This window comes from Astyanax mexicanus, chromosome 3 (assembly GCF_023375975.1).
Source record: "Astyanax mexicanus isolate ESR-SI-001 chromosome 3, AstMex3_surface, whole genome shotgun sequence".
Classification (NCBI taxonomy): domain Eukaryota; kingdom Metazoa; phylum Chordata; class Actinopteri; order Characiformes; family Acestrorhamphidae; genus Astyanax; species Astyanax mexicanus.
In genome coordinates this window covers 49,041,389-49,056,149 of record NC_064410.1, presented here as the reverse complement: position 1 = coordinate 49,056,149, position 14,761 = coordinate 49,041,389, and the positions used below count along the sequence as shown (strand labels likewise).

The 14,761-nt window shown below is 40.3% G+C and overlaps 1 protein-coding gene across 2 annotated transcripts in view; it reads left to right on the top strand.

Moving 5' to 3' along the window:
* LOC103028716 (calcium-binding mitochondrial carrier protein Aralar2) overlaps positions 1 to 14,761 on the top strand; it is a 59,810-nt gene that overhangs the window by 39,510 nt on the left and 5,539 nt on the right. For both annotated transcript variants that reach the window (XM_007259823.3, XM_007259824.3), the window contains exons 13-16: positions 623 to 703; positions 5,918 to 6,058; positions 11,079 to 11,217; positions 14,409 to 14,567. In XM_007259823.3, coding sequence (XP_007259885.3) covers positions 623 to 703; positions 5,918 to 6,058; positions 11,079 to 11,217; positions 14,409 to 14,567 — 520 coding nt within the window. The remainder of the gene's footprint in view (positions 1 to 622; positions 704 to 5,917; positions 6,059 to 11,078; positions 11,218 to 14,408; positions 14,568 to 14,761) is intronic.

Genomic DNA, 14,761 nt, shown 5'->3' with positions numbered 1-14,761 from the left:
TGTCATAATTTACTTCCTGATTGAGACTTTGAGGTTTTTTTTTTCTTTCATTTTAACCTAGGGCTGGATGCACAGGAGCTTTCCTCAGACAAAAAGCTTATAAAAAAATGTATTAAAATGCACATAAATAAGTCCATAAGGTCTTTATTTACCACCAGTTTTTAAAATATATATTTCTTCTTAAAACCACAAACATTTTGACATTTACTAATATTTGGAATTTGTTCAATACAAATAGGACAATAGGATCCATCATTATGAAAGCAGACTTGTGGATAATTCGTCACTTTCTTCTAAACTGAAATATTTTTTGAAAATACAAACAAGTTAATTTTGTTATAAACTGTTCATTGTTTTATTATGTAGCCAGTATTATATTTGTATTATATATTTTACATCTTACCATAAATGATGCTAGATATTTTTCATTTGAATTTACAATTTAAATTTATGCTGCAGATATTTAAAAAGTGTAACGATAAGAAATAAGAAGAAATAAAGAAGAATTTCTTTCTTAAGGCACTTGCAAATTCGGGCCCCTGAATTGTATCTCAGGTCTTGATATCTCCACTCCTGTTGTGCACTGTTTGTAAAAGACCTTTGCTTTTGTTTTCTCTACCAGGTGAATGACTTTGTGAGAGGCAAAACTATGCAGAGAGATGGAACAGTTCCCCTGCCATATGAAATCCTAGCTGGTGGATGTGTGAGTAAATGTTTTCAAGCCTTAAAAAATTCTTAAAATAAATACAGCCATACATACATGCATACATAACTGATTTTATAATATATGGTACTATTAGAAACATCCTGCACTCCTTTAGAAAACAACTAGCTATCAGGGTTTAACTATAAATTCAAACCTTAATTGGATAGTTTTTTTTTTTTTTTTTTTGTGAAGGCCCATCCTTCCCTTCAGTGCTTAAACCACATTTTAAACCCTCGTCTTAGTGTTCCCTCACCTAGAGATCACACACAACAGCATTGGTGCAGCTACTTATCATGTTACGCCTTCCAAGCCCGTTCAGAGGGTCACTGACCCTTTGCATTATCAATGAGTCAACAGCAGATCTGGGAGTGTCGTAACACGGCCATTATTTCCATACGCTCTGCTTCCCCCTACTCTCTCTCTGTGAAGGCAGGGGCACCCAATGGCTTCTGCTGGGTTTTTTGTTTTTTGGGCTTTTTTCAAGTGAGACATCCATTTGGACTTCAGAGCCCATGCTTCTTTGAGCTGAGAGTAGCTGGACCATTTGTGCCCTTTGGCAGTGCTATGTGTGTGTGTGTGTGTGTGTGTATGTGTGTTTCTGTGAGTGCACACGTGTGTGTGTGTGTGTGTGTGTGTGTGTGTATGACCTGACCTAGGATCAGATGTTGCGTGTGAGAGAAGCAGACAGGCCTGCTACCTGAGAGGCTAGTATGTTTGATCAGTGAGCTGTCAGACTGCCCCCTCCTCCCCCCAGGTCTGCTCGACCCTGTGCCATCAGCAGCGCTCCCTCAAAGAGCCGCTTTCATTAGCCCTCGTTTGATGGTCATCGCTAAAGCAGAATATTCAGCAGTGCACTCTTCATTTATACATGCATACACATTTCTATATAAACGTCTATAAAAAGGCTTACTTCTAGTTTTTTTATGTTTCACCTATTTTGTTAAGTTAACAGTGTTTTGTTTCCTATTCATCCAAAATTAATTTAAATCAAATGAAGTCTCTCTTTATCAGGCATTATGTAACATTTGTACCTCAAAATAACAGCTTCAAAAACAACATTGTGATGCTCCACTGACCTGCAATAGGGAGAAAAGTGTCTCTATTGTTGCCACTCCAGGGGCAGCACACTGGATCGTGCACAAGCACAGCCTAACACTGCATAACTTGAGTCATACTTGTGTAAAACCCTGTAATATGACTGTGTACAGGGATGAGGTGAGGACAGCATCCTGTCCTCACTAATGCTAATGCTTGTCGGTAAATGCAATCAAATCCCAACAGCAATGCTTCAAAATCTAAGTAGAGAGCATTTCCTTACAATTATAAACAATTAGTTACAGGAACAAAAGCAGGATGAATCTGCTTTAAATTATCACAATTTCAAAAGGAACTGTAAATAAATGTTTTTTGAAAATTACTTCTGCTCAGCCTGTTTTTAGAATTTTTCTGTGGACTGGGAAAACAGAGATTTATGAAAATATTCATGTCACAATATGTCAGCATCTGCATGCAGGAAGCACCAGATTTTGACATATGAATAAATGTAAATACTGCTCTATAACAAATATACTATATCTGTTTAGTTTTTTTAAATAATTTAATGATGTGTATGTGTATCATGAATATATAAGTGCTCATGCAAGCATTTATTGTCTCTGTGTGTATGAAAATATAATACCAGAGGGAGGTTATCTTAAAAAATGTCTATGCATATAAGCAGAGCTTAAGGGAAATCACATTTTCACCCACACAGTGTTAAGTGATAATTTTATTATTAAGTAATAATAATAAGTATAAATCTACATATTTTGTTCACGGCACTGTACAGTACGTAGACTCCATAGACCTGGTCAACAGTGTGTTTTAAAACTTAACAATGTTTATTAAACACACTAACTCTTTTTTATTTCACTATAATAAACTGTTAATAATATTTTGTAGATGATGCTGGCCCTTTAAATGTCACAGACATTCCTTGATTAAACCATCACGGATACAACTGACCCAGGTGCATCATTTGCATTGATATTTAGACTGCACATCATGAAGAGAAATGTTCCTCTGAAAGGCGTACAGAGTGGCGGCTTGTGCTGGGCCCGGTGGACGTGTTTTCCCTCATGTGATTTTCCTGACAGCTTCTTTCATCCATGCCGAGCCCCCGGCGTTGGAGCTGGCAGGCCGCGCCGCTTTTCTCACGCCTCTCCGCGTGCCGAGCACTCTCAGCCCTGTTTATTGACACTGCAGTCACGGCAAATCAGACGGATTTATTTCGTTTTTGGGGGAAAGACTAAACTGCTGATTTGAGTGTGGTGCCTTAGTAACAGTCATGTCTCAGAAGCGTTACAGTGGGAGAAAGAGTGAGAGAGTGTGAGAGAGAGAGAGAGAGAGAGAGACGGATGACCAGCCTGATGGAAAAGCCTGGTTAATGCATTTTTGTGAGGCTTTTAAACTGTTAAGTGCTCTCCTCTTCTCTCCTGTCCTCTCACATTGCAGCCTCTGAATTAGACTCTTGACAGTTGCCAAGACTTAATAATTATTTGGTAAGAACAGCATGCTCCGCTGACCGAGAAGTTGGCTGGATGCTTATCTCATGCTTGCTAGCCTTCATTTGAGGGCCGGGTTACTCAAAATACTTGCACAGCCAATGTAAAGAGCAGTAGAGAGAGGGGGGAAACATGGCAGGGATACAGTGATGCTTTGTTCGTTTTCGGTGTGAATCGTAAAGAGATGTAATTTAGCTTGCTTAATGTTATTTTGTCTTTGTAATGCGTTGTTAGTCTGTTGCGAAAGAGAGTATTTTTCTGTTTTTTAACTTGTGATATCACCAAATAGTGTTTTTCTTTATCGCCCCGCTCTGCGTTTCTGTGTGCAAACACGCACGTGCGAAACCCACTGAGGTGACCATTCGACACCCATGAACGTCTGAGTGAGTGCTAATAGAGGGAGGCTAATGTTTGTGCCTTGCGCTAAACTATTGTTTGACTACGAGAAGTGAGGTAAGTATAACAGAGTGTGAGCAGTAGAAGTGTTTGCACTGCACTGTTTGTGTGTGTGTGGGCTTGTGTGTTTCCCTGTGTTTTTTGCTCTTGGCAGTAGAGTGTGTTTCAGGTACACCTCCACCACACCCAGCAGCCCTGCCTGCCTCTGGGCCTCACCTTGCCTTGTAATTATGACTGAATTATCGGGCTGCCACCGCCTCTGTCACTCTGCCCCCAAATCCCATTTCTCACACTGACATATGGCACCGCAGACAGCTCTAAATGCCTCGCTCTCGCAGCTGATTGAGCTATTGTCTCCCACTAACCAGTGCCCTCGGTTGTTTATTGTTTGTTTTCTTTTTTTTTTGCAACTCTTTAAATTTCCAATTAGTACCCAATTGATACGAGTAAACGACCTGGCCCGCGCTCCCCTCTTCAATTTTAGTATGCTATTTCTTGCCAAAACAAGTTTAAAGAGATCGCTCTCAGGGCTGATGCTCTAATTAACTATAAAAGATCATTTTCCACATAAATAGCTATTAGTTTTTCTCACTAGGAGAAGGCTGGGGGAGGCAGGAAGGCAAGCAGTCTGGCCTGCTCTGCTCTGCCAGTCTATGCTCTAATGTCCTCTGGAAGGGAAGTGTGGGTCATTCTGCTCAATTCTATTTAAAGTGCACCTTCAATGAGATGATTATGATCTTTCCCTCCGAATATGGTAATAGTTACTAAATGGGTGTTATTTTTTTCCTCTTTTTTTGTAAAATGTGCTCATTCGCAAGATTGAGACTCATTTACTACATTCCCGTAAGACAGAGCGCACAATTCCACATTCATATCTCCGAGGAACGGTGGAGGGGGGAGAAAAGGACTAATGACAAACAAACAGTGAGGGCCTTATTTTGAAAAGGAGAGGCTGAAGGAAGGAGAAAAAATCCATGGAAACAGATTTCCATCTAATTGCGACTGTGCTTTCCTGCGTGCAACCTCAGTAACTAGGAGCAACAGGGAAGATAGGGCACCGCGGCGGCAGGCTGCCAGCCTCTCAGGCGAGACGTGTTGAAATGTGGCCGTAGCCAGCCCAGATACGTCTGTGTCAAAGCAGAAGTGTTTTCAAAGAGCCTGCGAGGAACCTGTTCCAGCTTGCGCTGGCTGTTTTATCTTCCGCACAAATGCACGGTTGGAGCCGCCGCATGGTTGAGGTTGTCTCCTTAAGGCCCCTCAGGGCCTGCATTCTGTCTGATGTCTCAGGTACGGTTTGTCTGTCTGTCTGTAGCATGGACAATATGGCTGTGTGTGCAGGCTGCATCCGAAGTGAGCTCTGTTGATTCCATCGTCCAATTAGAATCTTCACAGTACGTGATAGGCAGGGACTAAAGTGAGGAAATTCCTGACACTTGGTTAGACCTCAGACCACAGCTGACATGTCCAGCTGTCCAGTCTGGGCTCTCTACTTGTTGTTGGTCTGATTTGCTCTTTTCTCACCTCTCACATAATCATCAGTTGTTGGGGAGGCTTACAGCAAACTGTATTGTGTTTGGTTGTAACTCTGGACTGGATGTTCAGATTTTATTGGTCTGTTGACAGCAGAACTGAAGCCAGCTCAACTTTGCAAATACACTTATCACCAAAAATTAGTAGCACAAAGAAGGAATAAACTGACAGGAATTAAACTCGATGGGTGGTTGTGCCTGACTGCCATGAGTGTGTCATCATCTGCTTTTGGCATGGGGAGACGACCAACGAATCCATGTGTGAAGGCACTGTGGTCAGCTTCAAGATCAACAGATTGTCGTCACGTGTCTCACATGTCCAGAAGGCCTGGTGTCATGGTGTGGGGAGCAATTTTACAGTACAGTGCCAGATCACGTTTGGTCTTTATTACAACACTTTGACAGCCTAATGTTTTGCTAACTAATAGCACTATGATTTCTGAACACAAGCGTAACACAAACTCATTCTGTATGTTTAGCTCAATAAATATGACCGAGAGGTGCCCATATCAGTCTAAATAATTTATTTATTGTTTGTTATTTGTTGTTATTCACTATTGTTAAATATTTATTTATTCTTCCCTGTAACCTTTGTCTTCCTTCCAAATCACATTGCAATACGACACTTCGTTCTAGGTGTAACAATTTTGGCATCTATTTCTTTGACAATGAGTGTATAAGCCTTTGTAGGTATTTAGATTAATATGTAAAATATTCATGTGGCGTGTGTGTATGTTCTTCAGGCTGGAGGCTCACAAGTGATCTTCACCAACCCGCTGGAGATTGTGAAGATCAGGCTGCAGGTGGCAGGAGAGATCACTACAGGGCCACGCGTCAGCGCTCTCTCAGTCATCCGTGACCTGGGCTTCTTCGGCCTTTACAAGGTATCTATGCTCTATCTTCACTCTGTCTCTCAAACTCTCTGTCACTTTATTTCCTCCTAGAACCTTTCAGAGTCCTGAGATACTCAGCATCCAATAGCTTGAACGTGTTCTGAAACAAAAACAGTATAAAAGTCAGCACAGCCAGAAAAGTTGGTCAAGAAAAGTAACATCGAGCAGCTGCAGTTTGATATATAGAGTTTTTTTTGACCTCCTACAACCCAGAAAGAGAACATCTTCAGCTCTCTAGCGCCTCCCTCCTGCCGCCCACAGTCTGTTCCGCTCTCCATCCCACACAGACTTGATGGTTCCTCTTGAGACTCCTCTGAGCACCAGCAGAATTCTGTACACACACACACACACACACACACACACACGCACCATCAGGGCTCAATCGACCCCCTGCAGGCCACTGCGTGAGTCTGTCCGGGCAGCTCTGGCCTCTCAGCCCATGAATGAGGATTCTAATGCTGCTTCTCTTTCTGAGTGCTGCTGTTGTGTGGAGTGAGTGTATCTGTATGAGCACAGCAGTGCTGTGAGAGCCGCTCCTGGTCCAGCCGAGCCAGCAGAGAGCCGCCGCCACATTCCTGAGGCTTGGAGAGCAGGCGGCTGTGGAGAGAGTTCTGTTTTGCTGTAAACAACGCGGTGGAACTGCCGTGATGGCCTTCGGTCATATCTTATCCAGTAGACTTATTTTATGACATTTTATAGACTGTTAGACTGTGACTGAGTGATAAATCTGTGTCAACAGGTTCTAGGGTGGTGTTATAAGTGTATAATTGGGATTAATGATGGCTGCTTTTATAATAGTTAGTAAAAATGGGTTTAATTACAATATTTCAGATGATCTTTATATATCTCATAATGTTAAAAGATGTAGTGTACCAGATGCATTACTTTTTGATACTTATGCATTAGAAATAAAAGTAAGCATTTATTGTCACTTAATGAGCAATTTAGTTGCAGCATGATTAAAGAATATAATCCATAAGTAGAGTCAAACTTTTTTTTCCTTTTTTTTTAGTGATAAAGGAATCTTTACTAAGATTCTTGCACTAAGATATTAATAAGATTTAATAAATATATGCTTTCATATACTGTTGAATGTGCATTTTAGTATAGTTGAAAATAAATGTTGGAAAGATGCCTAAATGTAGCTACTAAAAAAAATCTGGTGAACACTGATATTATTATAAAAATGTGTTCTTTATAAAATATATTAATCTTAAGAAAGCCTTACACTGATCATAGACTGTAAGAGTTCATAAGGAAGATCTTTAAAATAGTCAAGTTATAAGTTGAATTGGTGAAATTGAACAAATTCTAAAGAGGATATTGTTCTTAAAGTTATGTTAGTTTCAAAATAAAGAAAATAATGGCTTTCTAATACCACAACACAGCTATCATATTTTATAATGAGATTTATTTCCTGTTTGATGTTACCGCCACCATTTTTTTTTTTTTAATGCTTAGTTTATTTTATATTTTCATTCGTTTCGCCCGCCATACACTGTACAGAACACAAAATTATGTTAATTTTCTTCTAAGGTTTCTTTTTATAAAAAAAATAAATAAATAAAAATGTCCAGTCTCTGAGTTGTAGGGTACTGAAAATAAAATTTGCAACTCAAATTCTTGATTTTTTAGTTATGTGGCAATGCTTACGAATGACATGAACAAAACATGACATAAACTGTAGATGCGGTTGCATAATTAGCCATTTACAAATTTTCACTGGCTTTTTGTAGTTAGTCTTTGTTAGAGCTGTTGCTTCTGGACCTAAATACCATCATTCAGGTTTAAAATGGGCTATTTTGAACTGTACACCCAACAGTATTGTACATACGTGGTTTATAATAGTTTTAATCATTTAAGAGGTATTGGAGATACCTAGGCAGTATGTGTGTGTGTGTGTGTGTGTGTGTGTGTGTGTGTACACGATATAGGTGGAGATGTGTCCCACTGGTCAGGTAGCTGTCTCCAGGGCTCACCTGTCAACCTGTCGTGGGAAAGGAGCTTTTATTTCAGGGTAGTGGGGGAGAATGGAGTGTACAACAGCGTGTGTGTGTGTGTGTGTGTGTGTGTGTGTAAGAATGCTGGATCCGGCCCCTGTGCTCTGTCCGCCTCTCTGCAGCTCTGTGGACAATGTGCATTGAGTGCAGAGACGCGCTGCAGCCTGCTTGTCCCAGACGGCCTGGCTCCTCAGGGCCCGGCCCAGGCACAGAGCCGCCTTTGTCAGTCTAATTACCCCGCCTCTCCCCTGCTGCTGCTGCTGCTGCTGCTGGAGCTTCCAGCACCACCACTCCCTACTGCTCCACGTGAAGATCTGTGCATGCTCTGCACCAGAGATGTCCCAGTCAGATTTTGTCCCCTCCTTATTTAAGTTGAGTTATTATCAGTGTCCGTGTCCCCGTGATTAACTGAAACATCAGAAAATGTTGTGGGCAAAGTTTTCTAGGTATGGATGCTCCTGTAATATGAGAAAAATGTCCTTTAGATATTAATGACATTCTGAAACATTGAGCCATTGAGCCACCTTGTACAATTATAGTTTACAAATATATTTCAATTATTTCAGATTTTTTGCTTTTGAATTTTTACAGATGACAGTGTACTTGCAATGTGCATTTGACAGCTGTATGTCCAATGTCCATTTCGATGAAAGCATTCAGATACTTTTCTGACAAAGACGTGAAAATTCACACCTTGATTTTTAGAAGAAACGTGAATAAACAGGTGTCTCAATACTTTTGTCCACATAGTTTACATTATTAATTAATTACCCAGGTACATGATAGAATCAAGCCAACTTTTGAGCTAATTATGTATTTATTTTTTAATTGTAATTAAGGTAGCATGTTTAATTTATTGTGATACTGATTTTAGTGTGCAAACCTTACATATATGATTTTATAAAAGAATGAAAAAAAATACTTTGTCAATGTAATTGGAGCATTTCTATTGGTCCATTGATTTATTATATATTATGAAATTTGGACATAATAAAAAGGGCAACTACCAGATTCTATTTATAGCAAAAAGTAAAAAATTACATATAAAGGTAGAGATTTTTTTTTGTAATACTGGTACCATATATAACTGCAGTTTGCAAGTAAAAATAAATCAAAAATTGATAATATTAACAGCAATAGCAAAAGTGTTCTAATGAATCAAGATCTTCACATGTTCCAACAACATTTATTGATTTTGGTTGTGCATGTTGTGTGTTTTAAGATTGCCTGCCATGATACAGTATTCTGCCCTTTATCGTGTAGATCTGACAACCACACCTTCACCTTCTCCCCAGCTGTGAAGCTGCCAAGTGGTGTTGTCAAGTTATCGCATATACAGAGGGCCAGTGGATCCAGATGTTATTCAGTCTCTGGTTGAGGCTGAGCTGTGTTAGAGCTGCACACACCTGCAAGCACACTAAACCCCGCCAGAGCAGATGAGCCAGACCCAGCCTTCAGAAACAGCAGTGATTACGTTATTCCCCCCTCCCGCTTTCAGCGGGCACGCTGCCCTGAGCACAGAGAGGAGAGAGAGAGAGACAGCAAAAGAGGGAGAGAGAGCGAGAAACAGAGAGTGACTTGCAGAAAGAGATAACTCAGCTATCTGTGCTACCTGTGTAGGAGGGGCAGATTAAGCTGGAGTTAAATGAAGCCTGTCTAAAGAGCACTCAGAGCTGGAGTTAAACCCCTGAGCTGAGCACTGAGGCTGTCCAGCTTCTTGGCCTCCTCCTCTGGACGCCTGCCAGGCCAGTAAGGATGAGGAACCTGAAGCTTAGATATGGCTTTGTTTGCCTTTCACAACCAAGAAAGACACAGGATGACCCTCACAGGTCTGAAGTGCAGACTGTTTTCATATACTGTGTAAACGTACTTACAGTTCTGCAACAAATCACAGTCAAATTACAATCCATATCTGTATTTCCATGCTTTCCTGTCAGTAAATGAGAGGAATATAGTAGGAAAGCAAGACAAGGCTGTACATAATAATTTCAATAAAGTGAATGTCTATAAGACTCCGTCTTCCTTATGTTAAATACATTATAATTTGTTTACAAAGCATTATAAGCATGAATAAATAGAATGCATTATAGCTTTTACTTAAAACGTAAAAAAAAGGTAAATAAATTATTTTACACTAGACTTTATAGTCTGTCTTTAAAATATGTGATATGTCAGTATCAAGAAACTCAGTTCAAGCTTGCATTGTGCATTATGACATACAAAGCTGTCTACTTACATACACACACTGAGCCATGCAGTTCTAGTGCTCGTAGGCTGTTATATATTTACTGCCCCATATTAATATTCTAAGAATTAAAATATTGAATGTACTGGTTTGAATAAAAATTTATGCGATTTATGCCTCAACCTAACAAATACAGCTTATAAGGTATTAATTAAAAGGTAATAGCAGTTTGTTAATCATAATACATTATGCAAGCTAGGCTTGAGTAGTACTGACCTAAACATTACAAACACAGCTTATGATAATATTCATAATAAACATGGCTGTGTTATGCATCTTTAAAATATTTTAGCCATCATTATTAGCCAAACATTTACAAAAAAAGATTGATGTTCTTTCTTGTCATTTCTTTCAGTTGTTTGTTAAAAGTGAAAGACAATGGGTTTTAAAATATATATATTTTAAAATATATATTTTTAAAAACGGACAGTTACACACACACCCACACACACCATCATTACATCAAGTTTGACTTTAACACGCCATAAACCAAAATCCCAGAATACCTCGCAAAACTACAATGCTTTTGTGGTTTCTGGAGGGGAAAAGGCCATTCGTCAGAAAACATTACATTACATTGGTTGCTGAGAGCAAGTAGCTTTACATCTAGTGTTAAACGACATGGAAAACCGTAAAAAATGGTTGTAATTCTGCCAGTTAAAGTTTACAAGTGTCTCTCTGTGTCTCCTCCCCCGCCCCTGCTCTCTCTCTCTCTCTCTCTCTCTCTCTCTCTCTCTCTCTCTTTCTGTCTCTCTCTCTCCCCCAGGGTGCGAAGGCCTGCTTCCTGAGAGACATCCCCTTCTCGGCCATCTACTTCCCCTGCTACGCACATCTCAAAGCGGGCCTGGCTGACGAGGACGGGCGGGTGGGGCCTGGCAGGCTTCTGCTGGCCGGGGCGGTGGCGGGTAAGCCGCCGCATGCTCTCCACTAGCCGCCTGCCACCACTGGCTCCGCTGTGGTTGGCCCTAATTAGAGTGCTCAGTGATTTAGGCTGCGTTTTGAAGTGCGGCATAGCTGCCAAGGGTCGGGATATTTTCCACTGTTAATATATAGGAACTGGCAGACGCACTGGGCTTCTTAGCCCTGTGAGTGTTAAAAGAGAGAGAAAAAAAAAACAACTCCAGGTCCCCAAGTAGCAGCGCTGCAAGAGCTATAAACGGGTCTCACAATGTTGGCAGGACCAGGGCAAAACATCCAAGATCCCTGTCTTTCCTCATCCTATATAAAATATGATCTAGATCTGGCGGTGTGCGCTTTTTTATAGAGATTTTATATTCGTGGTTCATCTTAAAGAAAACATGGTTTAAAAGGAGACAGAAGCCGCCAAGCCAGCACGGTTTGGAGCAGCAGTAAAGGAGAATTAATATTTATCTCTAATCCCCTTTGCCTGATGGATGTGTCCGATTTACTGCTGTACAAGTTGGCCCCGAATGTGGTACGAGATGGAAAAGCCATGTATGGTCAAAGCGAGCGCGGCATTCCTGCCTTCCACCAGCGTTTTATTTCTGTCAGTATTGTTGGCTGGGTAAAGCTCGCTTTATGATTAGGTATGCCCTTTCAGGGTATATCACTCATTTCACCATTTATCAGGAGCTAAAACTTGCAGGCAATTAGTGATTTACAGTCAGCTCAGGAAATTGAATTACACGCTCAGTTTGACGGCCATTATTTGTGCGGCAGACTTCTGGATCCTCATCAGCGTATAGCTAAACGTGCTGGCTTCTATATGCAGAGCTCTATTGGGATGCATTAAGGCTAGAGCACGACTAATATATATCGCTTATTTGTGAATGTTTGTGATATTGGGATAATCAGAACTGGTTTGCTTAGCAGCAGCAATTGTAAGAAATGTTTGCTAACCCATTACATGAATTAATTTTGTAGGCGGAGCTTCTAAAGGAGCACTGAAGAAAAGGGTGTGTTTGTTTTGCTATTGTTTTCAGTTCAAATATCAACAGTCATTTTCTCAAATCATATTTAGGACCTTTAAGTTTGGAATATATGTTTTGTTTATTTACTAGTGCATCTCAAAATAATTTAATATCATTGAAAAGTTACTTTATTTCAGTTATTCAGTTCAAAATGTGAAACTTATAGTAGATGTATTACACACAGAGTGATCTATTTTAAAACCTAAAAATCAGTGTCTCAGAAAATGTGAATATTATACAAGACCAATTGGCACTTTTGGCAGTGTGCTGCTGGACAATGAAATCGCATATCCATAAAAGTTGTCAGCAGAGGGAAGCATGAAGTGCTGTAAGATTTTTCAGGAAAACACTGCACTGACTTTAGACTTGATAAAACACAGTGGATCAACACCAGCAGATGACATGTCTCTCCAAACCATCACTGATTGTAGAAACTTCACACTAGACCTTAACAGTTTGGACTGTGTGTCTCTCCACTCTTCCTCCAGACTCTGATCCCTTGATTTCTAAATGAAATGTAAAATTTACTGATGATCAGTGATGTTTTAGAGAGCCATGTCATTTGCTGGTGTTGGTCCAGTGTGTTTAGACATTTTAAAACGAAATTATTGAAATAAAGTAATTTTTCAGTGATATTCTAATTTTTTATTCTAATTCTAATCTATTTTTTACATCCGCTAGTATTTATAGGCAGAATATGGAGTTACAGGACTTGTGTGTGACTGTGACTGTATTCATTAAGGTAATTCAAATTATTTACCTAATTTGAGGTATAAAAACTAGTATTATTATCGACTAGATCTAACCCCGGTGATGCAAAAGCCCATATACTCCTCTAGCCCTCTTACTGTTCCTGCATGAAGGCTACTCAGCTCCTTCCCTCGAGGTTACAGTTCTGCTGCTGTGCAGGTGGGCTCTTTGGGTCAGCTCTTAAGGGGAGAGACAGTTTGGTCAATCAGAGCAGAATGGCTTACTTGAGTATTAAAAGAAAGGCCTAGTGAATGTCAGCGGGCTCGGTGCCGGTAATGACGCTGCTTGTTCAAACGGCCATTGATGATTGAGACCATTCAGTGCTGAAGTGGAGGCAGTGGTCCACATGCACGGGGGCCTCTGTTGGGGGCAGCTAGGGGCAGCTTTTTGTTACTCTCATTACTGTGCATTGTGTTTCCCCCCTCTAGCGGGGCAGTATGAGGGTCAATCAGTGGCTCACGCTTCAGCACTTAGTCAGGGTTTGAATTTAGAAGTGAAATCTTTTTCTAATGTTTTCTCTGCAACATTTTTTTTTTGGACAGACTTGGAGATTGTTATCAGTACTGCTGATACAGTGACAGTGTGGTAAAGGACAGAAGAGGCTTTATCAGAGATGAAAATATAATTTACTTTTGGTTGTTTGTCATGTGGACACATCTACTCATCTGCTGTATGTCCAAATGAATGCTATCACCTACTTTAAGTTACACCCATTGCTGACAAAGATGTGCAAATTCACACACACACACACACAGCTTGTCTAGACCCTGTAGAGAGGTATGGGTCATAAAATGGAACCTTATGGAGCATATTAATGTAAACCTTACATCCAGACATTCTTGTTGCTGAAATATATAAACAGTATATAATAAAAAATATATACTTTTGCTGTAACCATAGTGTTAAATTCTATACTTTGTACTCTTTTGATGTAGCAAAAGGAGACTTGCTGCAGTGCTGCATACCTTATCTCTAGTAGCTTCATGAATAATCATCTGAGATACTTTTCCACCATATTTGAAGACTCTACACCTACATTATGTGTCCAGAAGACTGTAGACATGAGTAACAATAGCCTCTTTTCTGCAAAGGCCCTACACTAGATTTTGGAACATTGCTATTAGTGTTTATTCTCTTGTCAAAAATGGCTCTCAAAATCCCAGAGATATTGACTGGAGCTCCAACACAGTAGAGAAGTCAGTTCCACTCATCCACAGTCCAGTGATGCAGGGGTTTATCCCCTCTATGTACTGGATGGCACTAATCAACGCAACTTTAAGGATCACAGACTCGTGCATGACTGCTTCAGGGCATTTATGTTATATTGGCATATATACAAGCTGTGTATGTGCAACTCAATGATGGTGTCATATTTAATCAAAGCTGTAAAATAGGTGCGTTCTCTGTCTGTTTAGGCATGCCTGCAGCATCCCTGGTGACCCCTGCTGATGTTATCAAGACCAGGTTACAAGTGGCAGCCCGTGCAGGCCAGACTACCTACAATGGTCTCATTGACTGTTTCTGGAAGATCATGAAGGAGGAGGGACCTCGTGCTTTCTGGAAAGGAGCTGGAGGTACCTGCTGATAGACACCTGCGCTTAATCATGGCAACCGTGAATATAATGCCCTACGATTCATAGTGGTTCTAAAAGTGAGCTCTTATTATTTTTCAGATCCAGCTTAATAGTGTGTGATGGAGCTTTATCAGTGTTGAGGCTCCCTTGACCCCTCAATAAGAATCTTTTAGGACTTTGTGAGGGTGCTCTGA